Source organism: Exophiala viscosa (genome assembly GCF_022695815.1).
Source record: "Exophiala viscosa unplaced genomic scaffold EDD37scaffold_1, whole genome shotgun sequence".
In the NCBI taxonomy this organism is placed as follows: domain Eukaryota; kingdom Fungi; phylum Ascomycota; class Eurotiomycetes; order Chaetothyriales; family Herpotrichiellaceae; genus Exophiala; species Exophiala viscosa.
The window spans coordinates 2,869,638-2,889,050 of record NW_026944353.1 but is presented as its reverse complement, the minus strand read 5'-3'; the positions used below and the strand labels follow the sequence as shown (position 1 = coordinate 2,889,050).

The window sequence follows — 19,413 nt, the reverse complement described above, 5'->3', positions numbered from 1 at the left end:
GTCCACCGGTACTCAGCGCACTCTTCATCTGGTCGTAATTTCGTATGAAAAATTGGATGCAAGGCCACCTTTGGAAAGTACCATGACGTATCCATGTTTCCCCGGTCACCTAAACTGCAAGGGCGTCAACGTGTAGGTAAGTATCAAAATCAGTCTAGTCAGGGACTCAGCCTCACCCGCGGCGGCCACGGGGTTTTTGCAAGTCGTGAAAAGTATCCGTGGAAGTTACCTAACAGGCGCCGAAACCGATGTTGGGGTTAGACTCATTTTGATGCTTATTTGTAATGGTGCCCCTCCTCAGCCTTGCCGATAACCTACCTGGGTATCGGGTAGCATGCTCGTATTTCTCGTATTATTCCAAGCGGCCTTTGTGTCTACATATTTGTAATCATACGAGAGCGCCCCTGCGAAAGCGTGTCCCCCGGATGAGGCCACCAAGACATGATCTGTTTCTGTGACAATTGTCAACCTCCGCGAACAATGGCGCGCTTGCGAATCTGCGGACTTCACAGCCCAGCTCTTGACATGGCCCTACATCAGACTAACCGAGAAACCTGAAAGCTGAGACAAAGAGGCTGGCTTGCGCAGAGAGGTGTGACGATGAATGACATACATCCTGCGGCCAGCACCACGGTGCTCTCTTGCACATTGTCTCTCCCGCGACCATATATAATCCTCCGCTTCTCAAGGTTATTGGCAGATGATTGCATAGTTCCACAGACTTCAGGCGCATCGCATCTGCCTCACTGCACAAGGCATATACCGCAACCCCTTGACCATATATATCCAGAGATCATCGTGTCGGGACCCGAGCAGGTCGTCGAGCCCGCAACGTCAGCTTATCAAATTTCAGTTTCCACCAAAGCCTTATCGACAATGGGGAGAAGCAAGTCAAACAGCCCGTCCAAGTCAAGCTCAGCGACAGTCTTTCTCAGCGTCGATGATGGACTATCAACTAGTGTTGTCGAGAAGTCAGCAACCGTGCACACAGAAAGATCTGCAGGCTACGTGCACAGACCACGATTGCCTGTGATCATATGGCTAATTGTCAGCCTTCCGCTTATCGCTTGGGGCTCACTCTACGTGTTCTTACGTCCACACTCAATGCCTGGCGGAAGACTCCATGCGCCGTTGTGGACACCGTATGCGCTTTACGGTGACGTTGACTACGTTTACGGGTGGCCCGCTTGGAACAGTCACTCAGGATTCACTGCGGCTCAGAGCACGATGAACATGGCCGAAAGTGTTTTATACAGCTGGTATGTCTATGTCATAGGTTCAGAAGTCGTGGACTGGAGTTACAAGGGGATCAATCAGTTGGAAGTGAGGGGGAAGGGCATGAACTTAGCGGTACTGCTCGGTTTCTCAGGCGCAGTGATGACTGTGAGCAAGACGTTGCTCTATTGCAAGTATACCCCTTCAGAACCTTACGATAAAGTGCTCACTAATTGTCTGCAGGGCTCAACGAAGCTTTTTCCGGATTCGACAACATCGGACATAATTCGTTGTACCCGTTGATCGTGCTTTGGATCATTCCTAATGGTGCGTGGATTGTCGCTTCGAGCTATATGATATATGTGTTTGGAAAGGACATTCTTGAGTCGATGAGCGGAGAGCGGCAACAGGAGGAAGGATGCATCATTGCGGCTGAGAAATGTCGCGTTGAGTAGGGAGGTTCGGTGGTGTCCTCAGCCTTATACAGTACGCCCCCTTGCAACCTCAGCCTTGCGCACAGTGACGTGCTAGTGCCGTGCTGTGAGCTTACTGTGAGGTGCGGTCGTTGCATGCCCGCGCATTTTGGTCACCTGGTAGTTTAGATCTTCATTTGTATAATTGACCTGTATCTCGTTGAACAATTTCTGTTGGTCTGACTGCTAGTGGGTGTGCATCAAGATGATGGTCCGAGAGTACTCGAGCTAATTAACGAGGCCGACGGAAGCTCAATTATCAGCTACGGGCATAGGCTCCCTAGCCTTGGACATAGCTGCGCGTCAATGTGTAATAATTGACATTCTTGTCCGTACTTCCAGAAGCCACTAAGCATATACATCTCACGGCAGGGTGGTTTCTAGGCTCGTATTGAAGACCCCTAGAGTTGGATGCAACCCGCGCTGCCCCATCGCCAAGAACGCCGCAGCAACTCTTGGTAAGATGTTCCTGCCTGCTGATTCACTTCTTTGTCAACTCTGGAAATCTCATTCAAGTTATGCTACCTCTGTTCTTGACCAGATATTTTGTTACTTTCGAGAATGCCGAGAGCAGTCGCTTGCTCGATTTGTCGGCAGGATAAGGTGGGATCTCTCCACGACCTGTTGTTAATTTCTAAAGATTGGTCCAGGCCCGTTGTGATGCCTTCACCTCAGCCCCGGATCCATGTACCCGTTGTCGAACACGAGATCTGGATTGTATCATTGAACCCACGTTCAAAAGGACTTCCACAACAAGGTAGGTCCTGCAGTTGATCAGGCTAGGGCGCGTGCGCGAGCCTTTGAAGGCTGCAGACCTGGCTAACTCCTTGCTAGCCGCTCCAAACGTTCATCCCACGAGGTGCGGAATCCCAAAGAATCGCCTATCAGAACCACGAAAACCAGTCAAGATGCATCTGCTTCGCCATCTCAGAACGGCCTGAGAACGTCAGACCTTGCAGGATCAATCAATTCTGACCAGCAATCCTACAAAAGCACATTTTCCGTGAGCAGGGATGACCAAGTCTTGGTTCGGCTCGGAAACATTATCCTTGTGCATTCCGAAATCAATGACCTATTCCGAGAGTAAGTATGCGCAACCCACGAAATTCAAGTTCTGGCTCTGAGGTCGGATTCGTAGATACTTCCACCGCTATCACCCGCTTTTTCCAGTCCTACACCCTACCATTGCACCATCGTCTGTCCAGAGAGACTGTCCCACGCTATTTTGGGTGATCATAGTTACGGCGGCTCGGAGTAGTCGACCTGATCTTTACCCTGCACTGTGTGACCTTGTGCCACAGATGGTCTCGGGTAGCTTTCTGTTCCAAAGTCACTCTGCACAGCCATGTCAAGCAATCTTAATCTTATGCATGTTTCCTTTGCCAACGGTCAAGAGCCGCGAAGATGTGCGCTGGATGTATAGCGGGATGGCTATGCAAATGGCAACACTTGTTGGTTTACACAAGACCGGCTCGGATCACGAATATCGAAGTGCCGGTGCGTCCAGGTTGTCTGATAAGGATCGACAAGAGCTGACCCGAACCTGGTGCTGCTGTTGTTACGTGAATGCCACGTATGTATCAGACAGAGCTTGCCAGGAAACGACTGACGAAGAGTAGTTTGAGCACCGAGCTTGGACTTCCATCCTCGATCCCACCAGATGCTCCGAGTCTGGAAGAGTTGAGCAAAGCAGCACTCCCATCCGAGTTCGTATGTGCTACTAGGATAGCATTGGAAAGCGCGAAGATGAGCAAGTTGGTTGACCAGAACATATCTACTGACACAACTACGAGTACTGGTGCAGAAACGGCACGCTTTGGATTACTGAGGATGCTGGAATCAGACTTGAACGCCTTAGCAAAGTCAATGGGGATCAGAGAGACACTACCAAGCGGCATAGCCGAGCTTTCGCTACTGATGGCCAAAATCAATCTCTGCTCCTTCGAACTTAACCGAGCTACAAGGTTGAGGACATCTGATGCCGCACAACTGCGACTATCTGTTTTCGACTGTGCCACAAGTCTGATACAGTTGTTTGGTGGCACACATTTCGTCTCGGCACAAGCAGTGGGAAGCCTTACTACCTGGGGCCTACCTGTGCAGACATTCTACCCTCGAAACTATTGGTATGGACTTGTGTATGCCTGCCTGGTACTCATGAAGCTCAGTCTCACGAACACTCTACCTGAGGTCGAATCCGGCCGAAGCAAAGTTGCCATCCAACAAGCAGTAGACTTGTTGAACTCCTGCTCAGTGGTACCGGATGAGCTCTCTCGTGTGGCAAAGTTGATCGGTCTTCTTCGCCGAGAAGCTGTGCAAGAGATCATTCAGCCACGACACAAGGTGCATTCGCGAATGGGCGCATCCCTAATGTATGAAATCATTTTCTCAGTTCTATACTGGAAGAAGCGCAAGCAGAAGGGGCAGCAGCACGAGGACTCAACGATTTGGCCAAATTTTGACCACGAGACCAGAGATGCTTCACAGATGGATACGGGTTTAGCGATGCCTGACACGTCTTCACGAGGCATGGATGAATTGATCGCAAGCTCGGGCTATCTGATCGAGGGTTGGGGAACGAATACGTTTGATGCGAATCTATGGGACACATCCGCATTCGACCAGGTACGTCTCGCTGTGGGCACTGTTCTTTCTTCCTTTGTGTTCTGACCTCGCCTAGCTTTTTTCGATCCTTCCGTGTGCGTTCTGACCTGGCTTAGTATGTTGTATCTGACATCACAATTGTTGACTCCCTATACTGAGGGCATGCATCCTGGTCGAGAAGATTGGTTGGATAGCGATGTTCCTGGGGGAGCATGGCACTCACAATGACATATGTTCACCCATGGGACATACCGGAGACACAAAAGCATGGTGATAATGGCCGCTTGAAGGCTTTTGGCGGCTGGAAGAATGAATTGAACGCCATGTCCACTTCTCTGCGCAGACGTTAGCGAGGTCAAGGTAATACCTTGTTCTTGTTGATGTTTTGGCGCGTGATAGGTTCAAACTATGAGACGCTTGAGAGCTACGAATTCAGCAGCGCAATGACCATGCACACCGTCCAGTGTTCGAATCGCTTCTGGCGTTTCTGCCTCTCAGTCATGCGGTCGTGAAGTAGACACAGCGAGGATTGTTCCGGTGGCGAGAAGCTGCCGCTGTATATCGCGCGGGTAGCCTGACGCTCATGTTGGCCTTGAAGCGGCCGCCGGAGTGCAACCACACTGTGAATCAAGTCACAGCCTAACGCGACACTTATGACAACAAAGCCGCGGCAAGAGGAAGAAACGCTAATTGTGGTCGCTTATATGAAATGCTGTACTTAGTAAGCATGGAAAACTAGGCCTACCTAGAATTACGGCCTCGGAAGAAGAGGTAGACCTACCGAGGACGGGAACTAATCACACCTGATGACAGCGTAAACTAATGCTAACCGGGTCACCCTCGTATTAGGCGACCAGTCTAACCACAAACTCGGCCTGGGTGTGGAACAAGGCTCTAAACGATGTACCTCGTATACTATGTTGACAATTGATTTTGCGTCTTGCTGCTTTGAGCGGCTAGGACGTCTGATTTGCTCATCGTCAAGTATGTCGACAGGCATTTGGAATTCTGGGATGGGACAATCTAAGGACTCACAAATGGTGAGCCTCAATCAATATAAAAACGTACTAAATGATCCCCTTTGGCGCTGCGAGATGTCCATCCCATACACAACATCACAACTCTCGCGATGGACTACATCCTCACCTCCTTCCTGCTTTTCACGGCTGTAGTAAGAAGTACTCCCGTCCCCGCAACCTCATCCAGATCATGCAAAGACTACTCCGTTCCTCTCAACATCACGTCCCTCAACCTCCAATGGGGCATTGATCCTATCGAGACCAATGAAGACATGGCAGCCTTCAACGCTGAATGGGGACGACGTGATAGTGCATCGACATTCCATCCTGCTGTGCTCCCATCTAATAGCACCCCTGAAATGGCGGTCTACACAATATCCGGGACATACTGTGAGCCAACAAGCGGAGGAAATGGCACTGTCCTCCTGGCTACACATGGTGCGGGCTATGGCAGAAAGTACGCGTACACTCTGTGTACTGATGGCCAGACACTAATTGACTTGACTCGAATAGCTATTGGGATCCTGATATTCAACCAGAGAACTATAGCTTTGTGGACTATGCTCTTGCGGAAGGCTACTCCATCTTCTACTACGACAGACTTGGCGTGGGTGAGTCCGAAATGTGTGTCGATCCATTGTCTTGATCATGCTGAGTGTCTCTAAACATTGATTCCTGTGCAGTGTGTCCGGCTATGTCTCGCAAGTATCAAACCAAGCCGCTATCCTTACGGAGCTCGTCAAGCTCATCCGCTCCGGCACATTCTCCTCGCCTCCAGCGAAGGTCGTTCTCCTAGGCCACAGTTTCGGAAGTATCGTATCCAATGTCGCTCTGCACAATGATCCAGAGTTGGTCGACGCAGCGCTGCTCACTGGTCTAGCTTATGAGGCAACAGGGGTCATAGGTGCCATATCTAACCAGGCCAAACAAAATCGAGTTGCGAACCTGTACGAGCCAGAAAGGTTTGGCAAGTTGGATGGAGGATTCGCGGTCTGGGTTGACATTTATTCTGCCATTGAAAAGTATGACTCGTATCAATGAGCAGCTTGAAACGTTACTAACGACGTGCTCTAGCTTTTTCAAAGTCCCCTTCTTTGACGAGGAGGTCGTGCAGTGGGCTCAAGACAATCAACAGCCCGCGGCACTGTTGGAAAACCTGTCAATCGGGTTTGCCAATGTGTCTTCTCCTGCCTTCACTGGCCCCGTCATGGTGAGTCTTCCCATTCCGCAGCCATTGGCGACCACTTCGACTAACTACTTTCCTAGATCATGTGGTAGGCAATCTGTTTTCTATTCTGTCTGCTTCCGGCTAACGAGAATGTCGTTCAGTGGCGAATACGACTTTATAGCTTGTGGAGGCTACTGTCCAGGATTCATAGATGCGGATATTCACGAGGTATTCCCTGCATCGAAGAACGTGGTTGCTTACGTGCATCCAGACAGTGGACACGCAATCAATCTTTCGGTAAGATCTAACCTGTTTTGTTGCGGTGTCTGGACTTGAAACAAGAACTAATCTGTGGTGGATACATAGTTGAACGCAACAGGGGCTTTCCAAGTCCTGGGCAATTTCTTGAAAGAGAACGGCTTATAGAATATGCTTGGAGGGGACGTTTTTCAGCACACCTTGTGTTAATGTTGGCACCCCACAGTAGGGAGTTGCAGGTGTGGTGCCGAGCGGAATATTAATGGTAATGACGTGAAACATGGAAGGAGGAGCCGGGGACTATGATAGAGCAGATCGAAAGCTGCAAAACTCTCATTCACACTGACCAACTGCTATTATATTGTTGGATTTCGTTTTTAGATGCTGCCCACGTTTCAAATATACCGAGGGATATTATAAGTAGCGGCCTGGTTGCATTCCGTCATCTCAATCACCATTGGGCATGGAGGCGAAACTTCTCTCACGTCTTCACATGTCAAAGACTGGATACAAGAACACTAGGCCTCGATCCTCTTTGCAGGGAAAGTGGCACAGTTGATACCGAGTGCATCAGCGATGTAAGTCAAAGGTCCAGCAGCTTTGCTACACTAGGTACCTGGACTTCAAGCCAGTAGGACTATATCGTAGGAGCAACCGGCTTCACCGTGTCAGACTAACACTATGTTGCTGTGCGCGAAGGACTCCGGAATGACGACAAGGGACAATATTGATTTGGACCCGGGGAGCTATAGCGGTCAGACTAGTGCCACTCCTTCCTGGGAACAGCCTCGACGTCCAGACTCAGACCCTCAACCTTACAACTGCCCCACCTGTGGAAGTGGCAACTGCACCATCACTCTTACGTATGAGGTTGGAAATAACACTTTCAAGAAACCCATCCAGTCCGAGAGTCTGCGGCCCACCATTGAGGTTCACCATCCTGACGGCTCCATCGAGATGATGTCTCCACATGACGATGTTGCGAGTGGCCAGCTTGACTTGTCAGCATTGAGCGCCTCATGTTTGAGAATACTCAGTCCTTACCTCATCATATGCCAACATCACGGCCTTCGTGATGGTGGCATCGCCGAAGAATAGCTCGGTGGATATAGCCTCCCTTAAAGACCGTACGCATGCGAGCTTGTACTGGGCGGCGAGTTGCATGAAATGCTGCTGCTGCGATTGCTGACAATGGTCAAACAAGTGACGGCATGCGGCAAGTAAGAGAGCACATGTGAGTCCCTCATCAGTCAGCGCAAGAGGCACCCATGCTCTGGTCATGCGATCCACGTAATACGCTGCGAGGTCGTTGCAGCGCATGAGAGGAACGACCGCGGTCATATCTGCACGATGGGGGTCTACGTTAGTGCAACGATCACACAAGGTCTCTTCGTTGACGGAGACGTACAGTGGTCGAAGAGGAAATGCTCAAAAGGTTTGAAGGGACGGGCAAAGCTCGTGAACGGGTCGATGCGGCCAGCTGGGAGAAGCTTGAGTATTCGTGGAGCTGCCACCGAATCTTCGCCGTTGTCAGGTGTCGATAGCTTGTCAATTTCACTCTGCTCCTTCTGAACCTGGTACTGGATTGTCAAAAGGCGTCTGGCCTTAGCATGGGCAGCACGTGCGGCGTGCGAACGTGCGGCTCGCCGTTGCCGTTTTTCCGAGGCCGCGTCATATGAACGAGACAAGTCAACAAAGTGTAGTACACTCGAACTCATGAAGGAACGGTTCCTGTTGACTCATGAGCTATGAGTCGAGGACGGTCAAGATTGATGGGAAGCCTTGCGCACCTGAGAAGAACACGAATTGCTGATAAATCCGTGCCTAAGTTTTTCTGAAGCTGCTAGCCTTGCCGCGGGAATGGGGATCCCCGTTAGCCCACCCACCATCCATCATTCCCACGATCTCCAAGGACTGCTCTTGCCAAATACTGCATCGCTCAACGCCACAAGCGACGCACGGATGCTCAAAAGTGGAGGCATGGAGTAGCACTTGTCTCTTTCCAGTGTACTGTACTTATCTCTCTTACCAACGTCTCCCCCTACGCGGCAGTCAACAACCTTGCTGCATGTGAACTACACCTCAGACAATGCGACGTCAACCAGACAATACTGGATGTTTGCCAGTGGTGCCAGGTTCCACATCCTTACATCCAATTAGGCCACCCCTGGGGGACCGAGCAAGTTGTTGGTTTCGGCCGATATGAACAACTCTTATAAAAGGGCGAGATGCGCCTCGTGAAGGCCCATACTTCAGTTCTGACCAGAGCTTCAGCACCGATTCATCTCGTCTCTCTACCATGGCTGGCACGGTCCTGATCACCGGAGCCAATGGTACACTGGCCCTTGCATTTGTTCAAGCTCTTCTCACACTTCATCCTCAATACGCACTCGTAGCGACCGTGCGAAATGCGTCACCAGAAGCCGATCCCAACACAGCCGCGCTCATGCGCATCGTCGAAAAGCATCCTGGTGTCAAGGTACAGGTCGAAAGACTCGACCTTGGCAAGCTGGACGACGTGCGCCGCTTTGCGGATAGACTTTCGGACCAGATCGAGCGAGGGGAGCTCTCACGCATCTCGGCCATCGTGTGCAACGCATCCACCTGGTCACTGGAAGCAGGTCAGAAGTTCACATCGGATGGACTCGAGGCTACCTTCCAGGTCGCTCACCTGTCCCACTACCTCCTGGTCCTCAAGCTTCTTGGAAGTATGGACATGTCGTCTGGGCGCATCGTCATGCTTGGTTCGATCACACATTACCCAGAGAAACCGAATCCATTGTCGGCTTTCGGACCAGAGTTCCCGGCTGACATCGAGCACCTCGTCAAGCCACCGCCTGATCGTGCGGGAGAGGTGCACGACAGAGGATTCCAGCGATATGGAACAGCCAAGCTTTCAAATGTCACGTTCATGCACGACCTCAACAAAAGACTGGAAGCAGTGAGTCGAACCTGTCCTTACTGAGTCGAGTCGTGTGATCTAACCGTAGTTTTCGTGCACAGGATCCAAAATTATCGAAGGTGACAGTCACGGCCATGGACCCAGGCGGCCTCGCCGCTTCCAGAGCGCAGACTGAACAGAAAAGGTCGGTGAGGTGGATTATGGCTGCGATCAACTTCTGCATGCCCGTGTTGAGGTATTTCACGACTGCTTTCCGACCTGCGGCGGACTCGGCACGAGACCTTGTTGCTGTCAGTGTGGAGCCTCAATTCCATGGAAAGAGGGATTATTATGTCGGTCGGAAGCCAGAAGCGTCTGCTGAGATCAGCAGAGACGCTGCGGTCCAGGAAAGGCTCTGGACGGCGTGCTGGAAGTGGGCGGGCCTCTCCACTGAAGACACTATTCTCCAGAATTCAGCAGTGTGAGGACTACCAAAAGCTAGCCATTTCCAGTTCATCTAGCTCAACTCTGTGACCCGACCCATCACACCATCTGTGGAAATAGGCAGATAAAATATATACATGGAACGAACAGGCGTCGAATTGCGTAGTGTTTTGGACCAGAGCAGATCGACATGCTTCGTACGCTCCTCTCATATAGCTCGCCCTTCGACTCTCTCTGGAGTCTGGCAGCTTTAGTTCTTGGGCCACACACTTTGGGGCTCGGGCAACGGTGTTGAGTTTCCAGAGTCTTCATCAACTTCTGTGGAAGCCTTGACGCCCTTTTTACCACGGAGCACGATCCAGATCTGTTGCGCACCACCATCGATCAGAGGATAGAAGTTTGCAACTAGGAGTGTGAACCAAAGCCAGATCAAAGAAATGATGACCCAGGCGGTAAAGAACTAGAATCGGTCAGTGAAATCCATATTCAAAGGTTTTCATAACTCACAGGTTTCGAGAAGGTCATTTTAGCCCCGTACATGGGTAGGGGCCATAGCAGAAGGTGGCCGAGGAGGGTGAATGAAGCCCAAAAGGCAGCGTACCGACTCATTCTCTTCATGTACTTGACTCGCTCAGGAGAGAACCAGTTTGCTTGATCCTCACGATCCTGGAGGGACTCTCCATGCTCGGGTTTTACTCTTTCAATCTGGCCAAAGACCGAGAAGTCGAATATTTGAGGCCTTGCCAGCGAAATGGCGACGCTGACCGGCAAGGGAACTGTGAATGACGTGACCACTCCGAACAGGCATGGCATTGTGCCACCCAAGGAGTTAATGGTGATTGTCCCGTAGTAATGGTACGCCGTCCCAAACCACACAGCAAAACCACAGATTCCTCCGATTATTGGTGAAGCGATAGCTGCAGCCTTGGTCTGCCTCGTCCACAGAAGCGCAAAGCAGGTGGGGAAGACACCAGGACAAGCGATGATTCCCAGCATGTAAAGTAACCAGGTGAAGTTGATGTTCCCTTCATGGAAAGCTGTAGCTAGAGTGGACACAAACAAGGCTGAGAAGACGACGCCGATGTGAGACCAGCGAATCAATTGTTTGTTTGTTGGAGTTTTGTTGATGTATGTGCCGTAGATGTCGAATGAGATGATGGAGCTCATGGCAATCAATTGAGCCGAAGCAATCGACGTGCATGACTAGGACCGTCAGTAGATGTCTTGATGTAGCGTAGTCAGTGTAGTATCAACTCACCATGAAGATAGTGAGCAGAATAGCTCCAGCTCCAGCTTTGCCTGCCACTGCCTGGGCCACATATGGTAACACTAGGCCATTGGCCACTTCGTCAGCTGTCAACCTAGTTGGGTAGCCGGGCCAGATGGGCGTGACTTCCAATGCCAGACCGGCGAGGCCGACAATGGTACCGACACACCATGGCACTGAGAAGGAGGCAACCCCGCCAAGCACATATCCTGGTACGGCAGCAGCGACATCCGCCGAGAAGCCTTTCTGCCAAAAGCCAGTGTCCATGATGACACTTCCAAAGTTGGCCGTGATATGCAAAATGCCAAAGTAGAGACATTGCTGGCTTCTCATAGTCAGGTAAGACCCTTCATAGTTACCATCGACGGGATAGTCCTTTCCTGCTTGCACCACAGCATCGTAAAGTGCTCCAATGGATCCAATCTCTTTGACCGCGATGACCTTGATGGTGAACCAGACTAAGATAATCATAATGATGAAGGTATGGACGTAATCTGTGAGGAATGTAGCGCGGAGCCCGCCAAAATAGGTGTACACCGCCACGCCGAGGGGCAGCAGATATGTGCTGGCGATGATATTCATCCCAGTCAACGTGGTCACCGATCCGGCTGCTCCAACAATCATGGCAGAGAATGTGAACGAGTTGTTCAAAAGGCAGAGAAAGATCCAGAGTATGTGTGCTGCAGACCCGTACCGTGTTTTGACGATCTCCAGCATAGTATGCGCATTTGGTGCCTTTCGCTTTGCTTCAATGGAAAGGTAAGCCATCACACACACCATGGTGCTTGCTGAGGCTCCCCACCACACTCCTAATGCCAGTCCATATGAATACGTAAGGAGCGACGCGCCCAGAAGTGCGGAACTGTAGAGCCAGGAGGATATTACCGCCGATGCAGTAAGGCCGGTTCCGACGCTCCGATTAGCCACCATGAAGCTGTAGTTCAAGTCAGAAACGGCGTACAGGAACGGCTGTTAGCCGTGAGGAGACTTACGTCTCTGTAGACTTATTGTCTTCATTGAACGATTTCTTGATGGCTCTTGTCACCCAGACCATACCTACGCAATGTCAGTAGTGATTGAGCAGGAGCGAGTAGTGTAAGTTGACCTAGTGCGAATGTCACGCCGAGACCGACGACAACGCCATATCCTGCACCTTGGGACAAAGGGGGACTGGACGCCATGCTGAGCTTTCTGCTGGTAGGGTTCCGGAATTCCAGGAACTGTGCTGTTCGCGCGGAAGAAGAGGTGACAGGGGCGCTTTGGGAGCCATTTCTGGCAGCCTTATGTATTTCGCCATGCTTCTGAACATCAAAATATCCAATCGACACGCTACTTGAGTCGATATTGCGAATCCTAAGTTGACTTGAGGCTGCCGTTGCCGTTAGCCGAATTAGACCAGTCGGAGCTTACCATTAATGAGCATGTCGGCGCAGGTCCGATGGAATGGACAACGCCGCCTGCTTCTGGGGTTGAGAGAATGCAAGTGATAGGGTAAAAGAATCTTCAATGTATGATGTGCGATATACCAAAATGATGTGATCAGTGACAAGGACCCATAGGCGGCTCAAGGGACCCCGAACAATGCGCACTAATCCGCTGAACCAATAAGGACATGGAAATAGATCTACATGACCCAGCAAGGCCACCTATCACAGCCTAAACACCATTTGCGTCTTCAGGGTACAGACTACAATATGTTCCACGTTGATTGAGGTCCTCTTCACAACTCGCCGCTACCCGGCACACCGGCATGAAAATGCCTTCTTTTGGTGATTTCGGTCTCACCTCCGAAGATATTCTTCGCGAATTTCCTCGTTGCATCCCACTGCCCCCCGTCAGGTCAGGAACAACTACATCCCTAACTAGACGCTAATCAAAAGTGACTTTCTCGTAACGTGCAAGGAAATCATCTAAGTGTGCCGCAAAGGTGTACGTAGTGGAGACGTACACAAAAAGTCAAACAAGGCCTTCATTTGGAAGGAAAGAAGACACAATTTCTCGTCAAGTAGTCAAAGATTCGAACTGAGTTGGTCACCCAGACGAGTGAAGAAGGTCAGGCAAGGATAATTCATCCCTTGGATACCATCACAGAATTGGGTCCCTATCTTTGAGGTTCCGGCGCTTGAAGACACCATGGGCGACAGTCAAGGCCCCAAGCCGAAACAATGGATCTTGAATGCTTTCACAATGAGTACTCCCGGGCATTTAGCTGCAGGTAAGATGCATTCAACCTTATCAAAGGCAACATCCAACTGAGGATCCGTACAGGTCTATGGAGGCATCCAAGGAACCGAACTTCGCAGTACATTGATCTCGAATACTGGACGGATTTGGCAAAGATTCTAGAAGAAGGTAAATTTCATGGCCTTTTCATCGCTGACGTTCTCGGCCACTACGATATCTACAAAGGCAAGGGAAGTCTGGATGCGGGACTCCCAGGAGTTGCCCAATTCCCAATCACTGATCCGTCGTAAGCAAAGCTCTCTTCCTCCGTTTCACCAACAACGGGTCTCTGACCTACAAGACAAGTATCCCTATTTCAGCCATGGCTGCAGTGACCAAGCATCTCTCGTTTGGCGTCACGGCATCCACAACGTATGAGAATCCATTTCTCCTTGCAAGAAGGTTCGCAACCCTCGACCACTTGACAAAAGGCCGGATAGCTTGGAATGCTGTCACGAGCCATCTGGAGTCAGCGGCGAAGAATGTCGGTCTGGAGACTCAGGTTCCGCACGACAAACGATATGAAATGGCGGAGGAGTATCTGAACGTCATGTACAAGCTCTGGGAAAGCTCGTGGAGGGACGATGCCGTTGCCAAAGACGATAAACAATACACTGTCCCTGGACGCGTTCGACAGATCAACCATAGCGGGTAAGAACCTGAAAGCAATACGAAAACCGAGGAGTTTTAATTGACCATTCAATAGGGAGTACTTCAAATCAGCGGGACCCTTTATCACTGAACCTTCTATCCAACGCACACCATTCATTTTCCAGGCGGGCGCCAGCAGTGCAGGAAAGGCATTCGCAACCAAACATGCTGAATGTATGTTTTTGCCGGGTATGACAACAGAATCTGTCAAAAAGTCAGTGAATGAGATTCGAGCACTTGCCACCAAGAACGGCAGGGACCCCTCCCATCTCAAGCTGATTGTCGGCATTCACGTTATCGTGGACGAGACTGATGAGAAGGCCCAAGCCAAGTATGAAGAATATCTCTCGTACGCTGACATGGAAGGGTCCATGACCTTGTTTGGGGGTTGGACCGGGACAGATCTCTCGAAACTCGATGACGACGAAGACTTCCAGTTCTCAGGACCGCCAGGTATCCAAAGCATGATCTCGTCGTGGTCCGCAACGATTCCGGGCACAAATGGTGTGAAATGGACCAAGAGACGGGTGGCACAGGAGCTCGCACTGGGTGGTGCCCATGCCAAAGCCATAGGGTCAGCAAAAACTGTGGCTGACATTCTCCAGCGATGGGTTGAGGAGAGTGGTATCGATGGCTTCAACCTCTCCTACGCCGTCAATCCAGGCGACTTCGAAGACATGATCAAATGGTTACTGCCGGAGTTGCGGGCGAGAGGAGTCTTCTGGGATGACTATGTCGCGACAACCACCAGGGAGAATTACTTGCAGGATGGAAAGGGCCCGAGGCTGAGAGATGATCACCCCGGATCTCAATATAAATGGCGAGCGGAGTGATTTCTGGTGGTCATTGGATGTACGCTGTTGCCATACTGTTGAATACGTCAACATGGCGAGGCTGGCGCCAAAGTACGCGATTCGCTAGACTTCACGCAAGGTTGTGACCCCTGGCCATAGTCACAAGTGTATCTTCAAATTACCATTACTGTGATCTTCTTGTACACAATTTTGTAAGAACCTCGCAGGTACTTGGAAGCCGGTGAATGGACGTTTGATGTCTGGTAGTGTCGTCGTCGTCGACTCGCTACCACTCGATCCGATTCCCGCCACCGCCGCTGCAAAAGTTTTCCATCGCACGGATCCACCTCGATCAAAATGGCAAAAACAATCAACAGTACGGATTCGCTGCTCGTCACCGACGCAACTACTAACGTACCGGCATCAGGCTTAAGTACGGCTGAGCGGACGGGAAGCCCTGTTCTTCTGATCCTATGGTCGATTGTGGGAGAGAAGCGTACATGTTCATTATATATCCATAAAATACACGGCGAGAGACGCACATGTAAGGGAGAAACTACAGGACAATCAAGTTTCGAGATTCTATCGCTGTAGGGTCCTATGATCAAATTGCCCGTCTCACAGGACTCTTCGAGGTTGACGCCATGCACAGCTACCGGCGACTTCTACATGTTCAGCTTGATCAACCCTTCTACCCATTTCCTGGCATCAACCCCGACTCCCTCATTCATACCTCGCGCATTGGCTGACCCCATGTTACCTGAACCACCATAACCTGTAGCCTGCCCACTATTCGATCCGCTGACCTCCCGGCTGCGTGGCTGTTCCCGAAGCAGCCATCGCCCTGACGCGAAGCTTGCGCCAGAGGTCGATCGAGAACCGGAGACATCTCTGCTCTTAGCTATGCTCTCCTTGGACCTTCTGACCAAGATCGCTTCTTTTTCGACATGACCACTCTCCGATGTGCCTTGTGATGTAGACGTCTCGCTCTGAGGAATCCGCCCACCAGCATCTTGCGCCGACTTGCGCACCTTCATCCACACGACCCACCAGCCTCTGGCTGTTTTGACCGTTCTTTCCAATTCCTCGGATTGTGGCGCTGGCTGTCCATTATGACCTTTGCTGCACCGAGTCGACTCCCATATATTCAGGATATGCGTGTGGACACTCAATGCTTCCACACGAGTCCACTGACTTTGGACCAATATGGAAGGAGTCGAGGTTGGGGTTTCAGGCGCTGAGGCCGACGAGCCAATCGGTATCCCCAACGTATACCACGAGCCTGAAACTGTGATCAGGCGCGCTGGTTGTGTCCGGTGTAGTCCTTCTGCTGCAAGGCTGCCAGGGATGGGGATATTCGGTATCGATGTCCGTACTGTCAACTGTGCTGGATCATAGATGAGATCATAGATTTCCACGGGTTCTTTCGCCGTTGCATTCCGTTCTTGCTCCGAGCTCGGGTCAGGGTCAGTTTCCAAAGCTGCTTTCACGCGTTCTCTCCATCTCTCAGGATCGGTGCTCCTCAAAAGACTCTTTTGCAAAGGTCCCAGGGTGTGGTGAATGGCGCGGTAAAAGCTTGGCACGGTGAGGTTCGATGTACGCAGCTGAAATAAGAAGACAAAGATAAATGGCTGATGCACATATATGGCCACCTGTACCTTTTCATGTGTGACATTCGGTTTTTGTGCTCCATCTATGGATGCTGCAGCACTGGTTTTGCCTTTGGCAGATTCCGAGTCGTCGTTCACCTTTGAAGCTCGCCGTTCCGAAACAGTGATTTGTGACGCCCGTGAAGCAGACACCTCCACTGTCAGAGTACGCAGGAATATGCGATTAGCCTCTTTTGGCGATGACGGTTCTCTTCCACCCCCATGGCTGTTTGGATCGTCCTCAAATTCAGCATTCTCAAGGTCGCCAGACAGGCCAACAAGGAACTTGCCAATAGATTGTTCAAGCCTCTGGACGAAAGGAGGTTCGTCCTCGTCGCTAACTTCTGGTGTGGGATCAAGCTCCTGTAACAGCTCTTCGGGCGATGTCTCCTTCGCTTCAGATTTTGTCTCATTCCTTCCAGCGTCTGTAAGGCTGCTTGGTCCGTTGATGTCTCTGTCAGCACCGAAGCCCCTTGGGCTCAACGTCCAGCTTGAGCCGTAACCTAAACTGAGATACTTCATCATCTTCTCGGTTCCAAACAACGAGTTCCCGTGCTCGTCTTGCTTTTGGTTATTCGCAGATTCACTACTCTTTCCACCTTCGTCGGAAGTGTCGTTTGCACTAGCATTGGCTGTGGCATTGTCCAACGACTGTTCTACAGCGCTCACAAGTGGTGGTGGGATACCAGGTGGTGTTGCGTTGTTTTCCATAGCTTTACGGTGAAGGTTCGGAGCCTTGTCCCGGACGGATGCTGCGTGCTGTCCTCCGCTATGTTGTGGAAGAGTCCGATCCAGATTCCTCCGTGAAGTCTCCTCGTCAACTTTCCTTCTCTTTCTCCGATGCCTTGGGCGAGAAGCTGGATTGTCGCCGACACCATATGCAGCTTCACCATGGACGAATATAGCTTCCATCCACTTGGATACTGTAATGAGTGACCGTTTGGAAATGCCACCGATTCCAGAGAATATGATGCCGTCTTCAGCTCGGGGGTCTTCGCCGTTACCCAGCCAAGGCGCAGAGTGGATCGTGCCTACTTTGCCCTCCGCGTCCTTCCTCTGAACTCCGGCGGCACCTGCAGGAGCGTCGCCATACCGTCCGACAACGAGATCCAGGAGGCCTTCTGTCCGGGCTACAAACCCTTCTAAGACTTCCCTTTCACCACTGCCCTGATCTTCTTCACCGACACCGATACCAAGCTCGCCACCCCCAGCAAGCTTGACAGCGTCGTACAGATCTGTGGCAGGATTTCCATGCAACAAGACGTCCCAGTTCCAGATGAAGCGTTCCCAGTAGCGTTGTAGCAGATCACGGAACAGCTGTTTCCCACGTTCGTGCTTCTTCCATAGTTCGGCTAACGTTGACGAATGGTGCAGCATGAAAATGCGATGGGCTTGTGTGATCTGGGCAAGCAGTAGCGGCACCGACGCGACTTCGCGGGAGGAATACTCGACATCTCCTGAAGACTGCGACTCGATAATAGAGGATCGATTCGTGGATGCAGCACGCGTGTTCGAGGGAGGTAATTTTGTGAGATCAATGGCGGCAAGAATCCACCATCGAGGTTCAACCTCTTTCAGGACAATCCGCTGTTTTTCAGTTTCCACACACTCTAGCGGCGCATCATTTGAGAAGTTTCTGTAGAACAAACAAGATGTCAGAAAGCGTCACCCTGCATATGAGACGTCCTCGGTCATGAGCATTTCTAGGACTCGAATCACCGCTTTCCCTACGTACTGTACAAAGTTCACCATACCCTGCGCAAGACCGACCTGGCGCAGCCGTTCATTCTCCGCTACTTCGTCGTCATGCTGCTTATGCTGTTCCCTCTCTTGCTCCGATGGCTCTTCTTCTTTGCGACGTTCACGTTCATCTTCGAGCTTTTTGGAATAGTAAAAGACGATCTGGTCGCGAACGGTCTCGTCTGTTGGTCCCAGCGAGGGGTTGTAGATTGCAAAGTAGGAAAGCTGTGCCGGCGTAACACGCGACGTGTTCTTCAAAGAGGTAGACATGCCGAATACGCGCGGCGCTTCTGGCGCATACTTCCCGAGGAAGTCGGAGGCAGACTGCTGAAATGCATCGAGCTTGGAGGCTCAATATCAACGTAAATGTGCTTGCTAAACTGATTCTCGATCTTGCACAAGACGAATGGGCAACAGCATCATTGACTGCGACTGCGACTGCGTTCCGCAGACCATCCTTACCTATCGCCTATGAATGCAGTCGCTTCTACTACGTCAATTACTGGTCAGGGCACGTGACACAGATTTCGCTTATGGAGTCTTGGGGTCTTGGATTCTTGGTACGGAGTGCTTGGACACCTTTAAATAAACAATCACTGCTTAAATCAAACTACATTTCCTCTCTGGTCGAAAGACATTGCCGACTAGGTATCGATGCCGTCGAGCACCAGGCAGACGAAATCTCACCCTCGTGGCTTACAATGATCAGAGGGAGTCATGTCCCAGAACATGTGCGCAAGCGTTCAGGTTCTTCCCCGCCAGAGTACTCCTACAATGCAAAACTCACATGGAAAACATGATATCGGGTCTCTTATCTAGTTGTTACCACAGCACATTGGCTCACGCGCACAATTGCCCACCCCGCACTAGGTAAGATACTGTACAGGTCTATCGACAAGCTGAAAGATTAGGGTGAAGTCATGGCTGGGAACAGGGTTCGGAAGATTCCCCCAAGTTCCTCGATTTACTGGCCAAAATGACGTTGACGGCGATACCAATCCTGTTTCGAGGCTTCAGAGAAATTTCG

The 19,413-nt window shown here is 51.0% G+C and overlaps 9 protein-coding genes across 9 annotated transcripts; 6 read left to right on the top strand and 3 right to left on the bottom strand.

The window, feature by feature from the left end:
- The first annotated feature begins 431 nt into the window (after nucleotides 1-431).
- On the top strand, nucleotides 432-1,706 carry EDD37DRAFT_53904 (uncharacterized protein). Its single transcript, XM_062813650.1, has 2 exons — nucleotides 432-1,405; nucleotides 1,459-1,706. The coding sequence occupies exons 1-2, from the start codon at nucleotides 601-603 to the stop codon at nucleotides 1,668-1,670; spliced, it is 1,017 nt and encodes a 338-aa protein (XP_062675378.1). The 5' UTR covers nucleotides 432-600; the 3' UTR covers nucleotides 1,671-1,706.
- A 440-nt stretch (nucleotides 1,707-2,146) lies between these two features.
- On the top strand, nucleotides 2,147-3,256 carry EDD37DRAFT_617138 (uncharacterized protein; the record flags this gene model as incomplete). Its single annotated transcript, XM_062815711.1, has 5 exons — nucleotides 2,147-2,291; nucleotides 2,339-2,445; nucleotides 2,523-2,771; nucleotides 2,827-3,184; nucleotides 3,234-3,256. The coding sequence occupies exons 1-5, from the start codon at nucleotides 2,250-2,252 to the stop codon at nucleotides 3,252-3,254; spliced, it is 777 nt and encodes a 258-aa protein (XP_062675377.1). The 5' UTR covers nucleotides 2,147-2,249.
- A 7-nt stretch (nucleotides 3,257-3,263) lies between these two features.
- EDD37DRAFT_604375 (uncharacterized protein) lies at nucleotides 3,264-4,358 on the top strand (the record flags this gene model as incomplete). Its single annotated transcript, XM_062814735.1, has 1 exon — nucleotides 3,264-4,358. The coding sequence occupies one exon, from the start codon at nucleotides 3,264-3,266 to the stop codon at nucleotides 4,356-4,358; it is 1,095 nt and encodes a 364-aa protein (XP_062675376.1).
- Nucleotides 4,359-5,421: 1,063 nt separating this feature from the next.
- Nucleotides 5,422-6,905, top strand: EDD37DRAFT_604374 (Alpha/Beta hydrolase protein; the record flags this gene model as incomplete). The annotated part of the gene is made up of 7 exons (XM_062814734.1): nucleotides 5,422-5,768; nucleotides 5,825-5,935; nucleotides 5,995-6,333; nucleotides 6,386-6,521; nucleotides 6,578-6,585; nucleotides 6,641-6,776; nucleotides 6,846-6,905. 7 exons carry the CDS (start codon nucleotides 5,422-5,424, stop codon nucleotides 6,903-6,905), a joined length of 1,137 nt encoding a protein of 378 aa, XP_062675375.1.
- Nucleotides 6,906-7,061: 156 nt separating this feature from the next.
- Nucleotides 7,062-8,745, bottom strand: EDD37DRAFT_53805 (uncharacterized protein). The gene is made up of 3 exons (XM_062813647.1): nucleotides 8,146-8,745; nucleotides 7,782-8,080; nucleotides 7,062-7,730 (listed from the first exon to the last, which is right to left on the bottom strand). The coding sequence occupies exons 1-3, from the start codon at nucleotides 8,453-8,455 to the stop codon at nucleotides 7,539-7,541; spliced, it is 801 nt and encodes a 266-aa protein (XP_062675374.1). The 5' UTR covers nucleotides 8,456-8,745; the 3' UTR covers nucleotides 7,062-7,538.
- Nucleotide 8,746: 1 nt separating this feature from the next.
- Nucleotides 8,747-10,297, top strand: EDD37DRAFT_53808 (short chain dehydrogenase/reductase SDR). The gene is made up of 2 exons (XM_062813648.1): nucleotides 8,747-9,678; nucleotides 9,741-10,297. Exons 1-2 carry the CDS (start codon nucleotides 9,037-9,039, stop codon nucleotides 10,101-10,103), a joined length of 1,005 nt encoding a protein of 334 aa, XP_062675373.1. The 5' UTR covers nucleotides 8,747-9,036; the 3' UTR covers nucleotides 10,104-10,297.
- EDD37DRAFT_53802 (SSS family solute:Na+ symporter) lies at nucleotides 10,233-12,835 on the bottom strand. Its single transcript, XM_062813646.1, has 4 exons — nucleotides 12,322-12,835; nucleotides 11,321-12,263; nucleotides 10,570-11,265; nucleotides 10,233-10,522 (listed from the first exon to the last, which is right to left on the bottom strand). Exons 1-4 carry the CDS (start codon nucleotides 12,381-12,383, stop codon nucleotides 10,313-10,315), a joined length of 1,911 nt encoding a protein of 636 aa, XP_062675372.1. The 5' UTR covers nucleotides 12,384-12,835; the 3' UTR covers nucleotides 10,233-10,312.
- Nucleotides 12,836-13,005: 170 nt separating this feature from the next.
- On the top strand, nucleotides 13,006-15,448 carry EDD37DRAFT_617124 (alkanesulfonate monooxygenase). Its single transcript, XM_062815710.1, has 4 exons — nucleotides 13,006-13,544; nucleotides 13,598-13,799; nucleotides 13,859-14,203; nucleotides 14,259-15,448. The coding sequence occupies exons 1-4, from the start codon at nucleotides 13,463-13,465 to the stop codon at nucleotides 15,034-15,036; spliced, it is 1,407 nt and encodes a 468-aa protein (XP_062675371.1). The 5' UTR covers nucleotides 13,006-13,462; the 3' UTR covers nucleotides 15,037-15,448.
- Nucleotides 15,449-15,544: 96 nt separating this feature from the next.
- Nucleotides 15,545-18,846, bottom strand: EDD37DRAFT_617123 (uncharacterized protein). Its single transcript, XM_062815709.1, has 2 exons — nucleotides 18,382-18,846; nucleotides 15,545-18,282 (listed from the first exon to the last, which is right to left on the bottom strand). The coding sequence occupies exons 1-2, from the start codon at nucleotides 18,654-18,656 to the stop codon at nucleotides 15,663-15,665; spliced, it is 2,895 nt and encodes a 964-aa protein (XP_062675370.1). The 5' UTR covers nucleotides 18,657-18,846; the 3' UTR covers nucleotides 15,545-15,662.
- Between the last annotated feature and the right edge of the window lie 567 nt (nucleotides 18,847-19,413).

Coding starts and splice junctions, on each gene's coding strand:
- EDD37DRAFT_617123 (XM_062815709.1), bottom strand. CDS start 18,656: ATGTCTACCTCTTTGAAGAACACGTCGCGTGTTACGCCGGCACAGCTT. Junction 18,283..18,381: donor GGTATGGTGAACTTTGTACA/GTACGTAGGGAA, acceptor TTTGTTCTACAG/AAACTTCTCAAATGATGCGC.
- EDD37DRAFT_617124 (XM_062815710.1), top strand. CDS start 13,463: ATGGGCGACAGTCAAGGCCCCAAGCCGAAACAATGGATCTTGAATGCT. Junction 13,545..13,597: donor TCCCGGGCATTTAGCTGCAG/GTAAGATGCATT, acceptor GGATCCGTACAG/GTCTATGGAGGCATCCAAGG. Junction 13,800..13,858: donor TTCCCAATCACTGATCCGTC/GTAAGCAAAGCT, acceptor CTACAAGACAAG/TATCCCTATTTCAGCCATGG.
- EDD37DRAFT_53904 (XM_062813650.1), top strand. CDS start 601: ATGAATGACATACATCCTGCGGCCAGCACCACGGTGCTCTCTTGCACA. Junction 1,406..1,458: donor GAGCAAGACGTTGCTCTATT/GCAAGTATACCC, acceptor AATTGTCTGCAG/GGCTCAACGAAGCTTTTTCC.
- EDD37DRAFT_53805 (XM_062813647.1), bottom strand. CDS start 8,455: ATGAGTTCGAGTGTACTACACTTTGTTGACTTGTCTCGTTCATATGAC. Junction 8,081..8,145: donor GCATTTCCTCTTCGACCACT/GTACGTCTCCGT, acceptor CCCATCGTGCAG/ATATGACCGCGGTCGTTCCT. Junction 7,731..7,781: donor TGATGTTGGCATATGATGAG/GTAAGGACTGAG, acceptor TGACAAGTCAAG/CTGGCCACTCGCAACATCGT.
- EDD37DRAFT_53808 (XM_062813648.1), top strand. CDS start 9,037: ATGGCTGGCACGGTCCTGATCACCGGAGCCAATGGTACACTGGCCCTT. Junction 9,679..9,740: donor TCAACAAAAGACTGGAAGCA/GTGAGTCGAACC, acceptor TTTCGTGCACAG/GATCCAAAATTATCGAAGGT.
- EDD37DRAFT_53802 (XM_062813646.1), bottom strand. CDS start 12,383: ATGGTCTGGGTGACAAGAGCCATCAAGAAATCGTTCAATGAAGACAAT. Junction 12,264..12,321: donor GACAATAAGTCTACAGAGAC/GTAAGTCTCCTC, acceptor CTTGAACTACAG/CTTCATGGTGGCTAATCGGA. Junction 10,523..10,569: donor AAATGACCTTCTCGAAACCT/GTGAGTTATGAA, acceptor GACCGATTCTAG/TTCTTTACCGCCTGGGTCAT.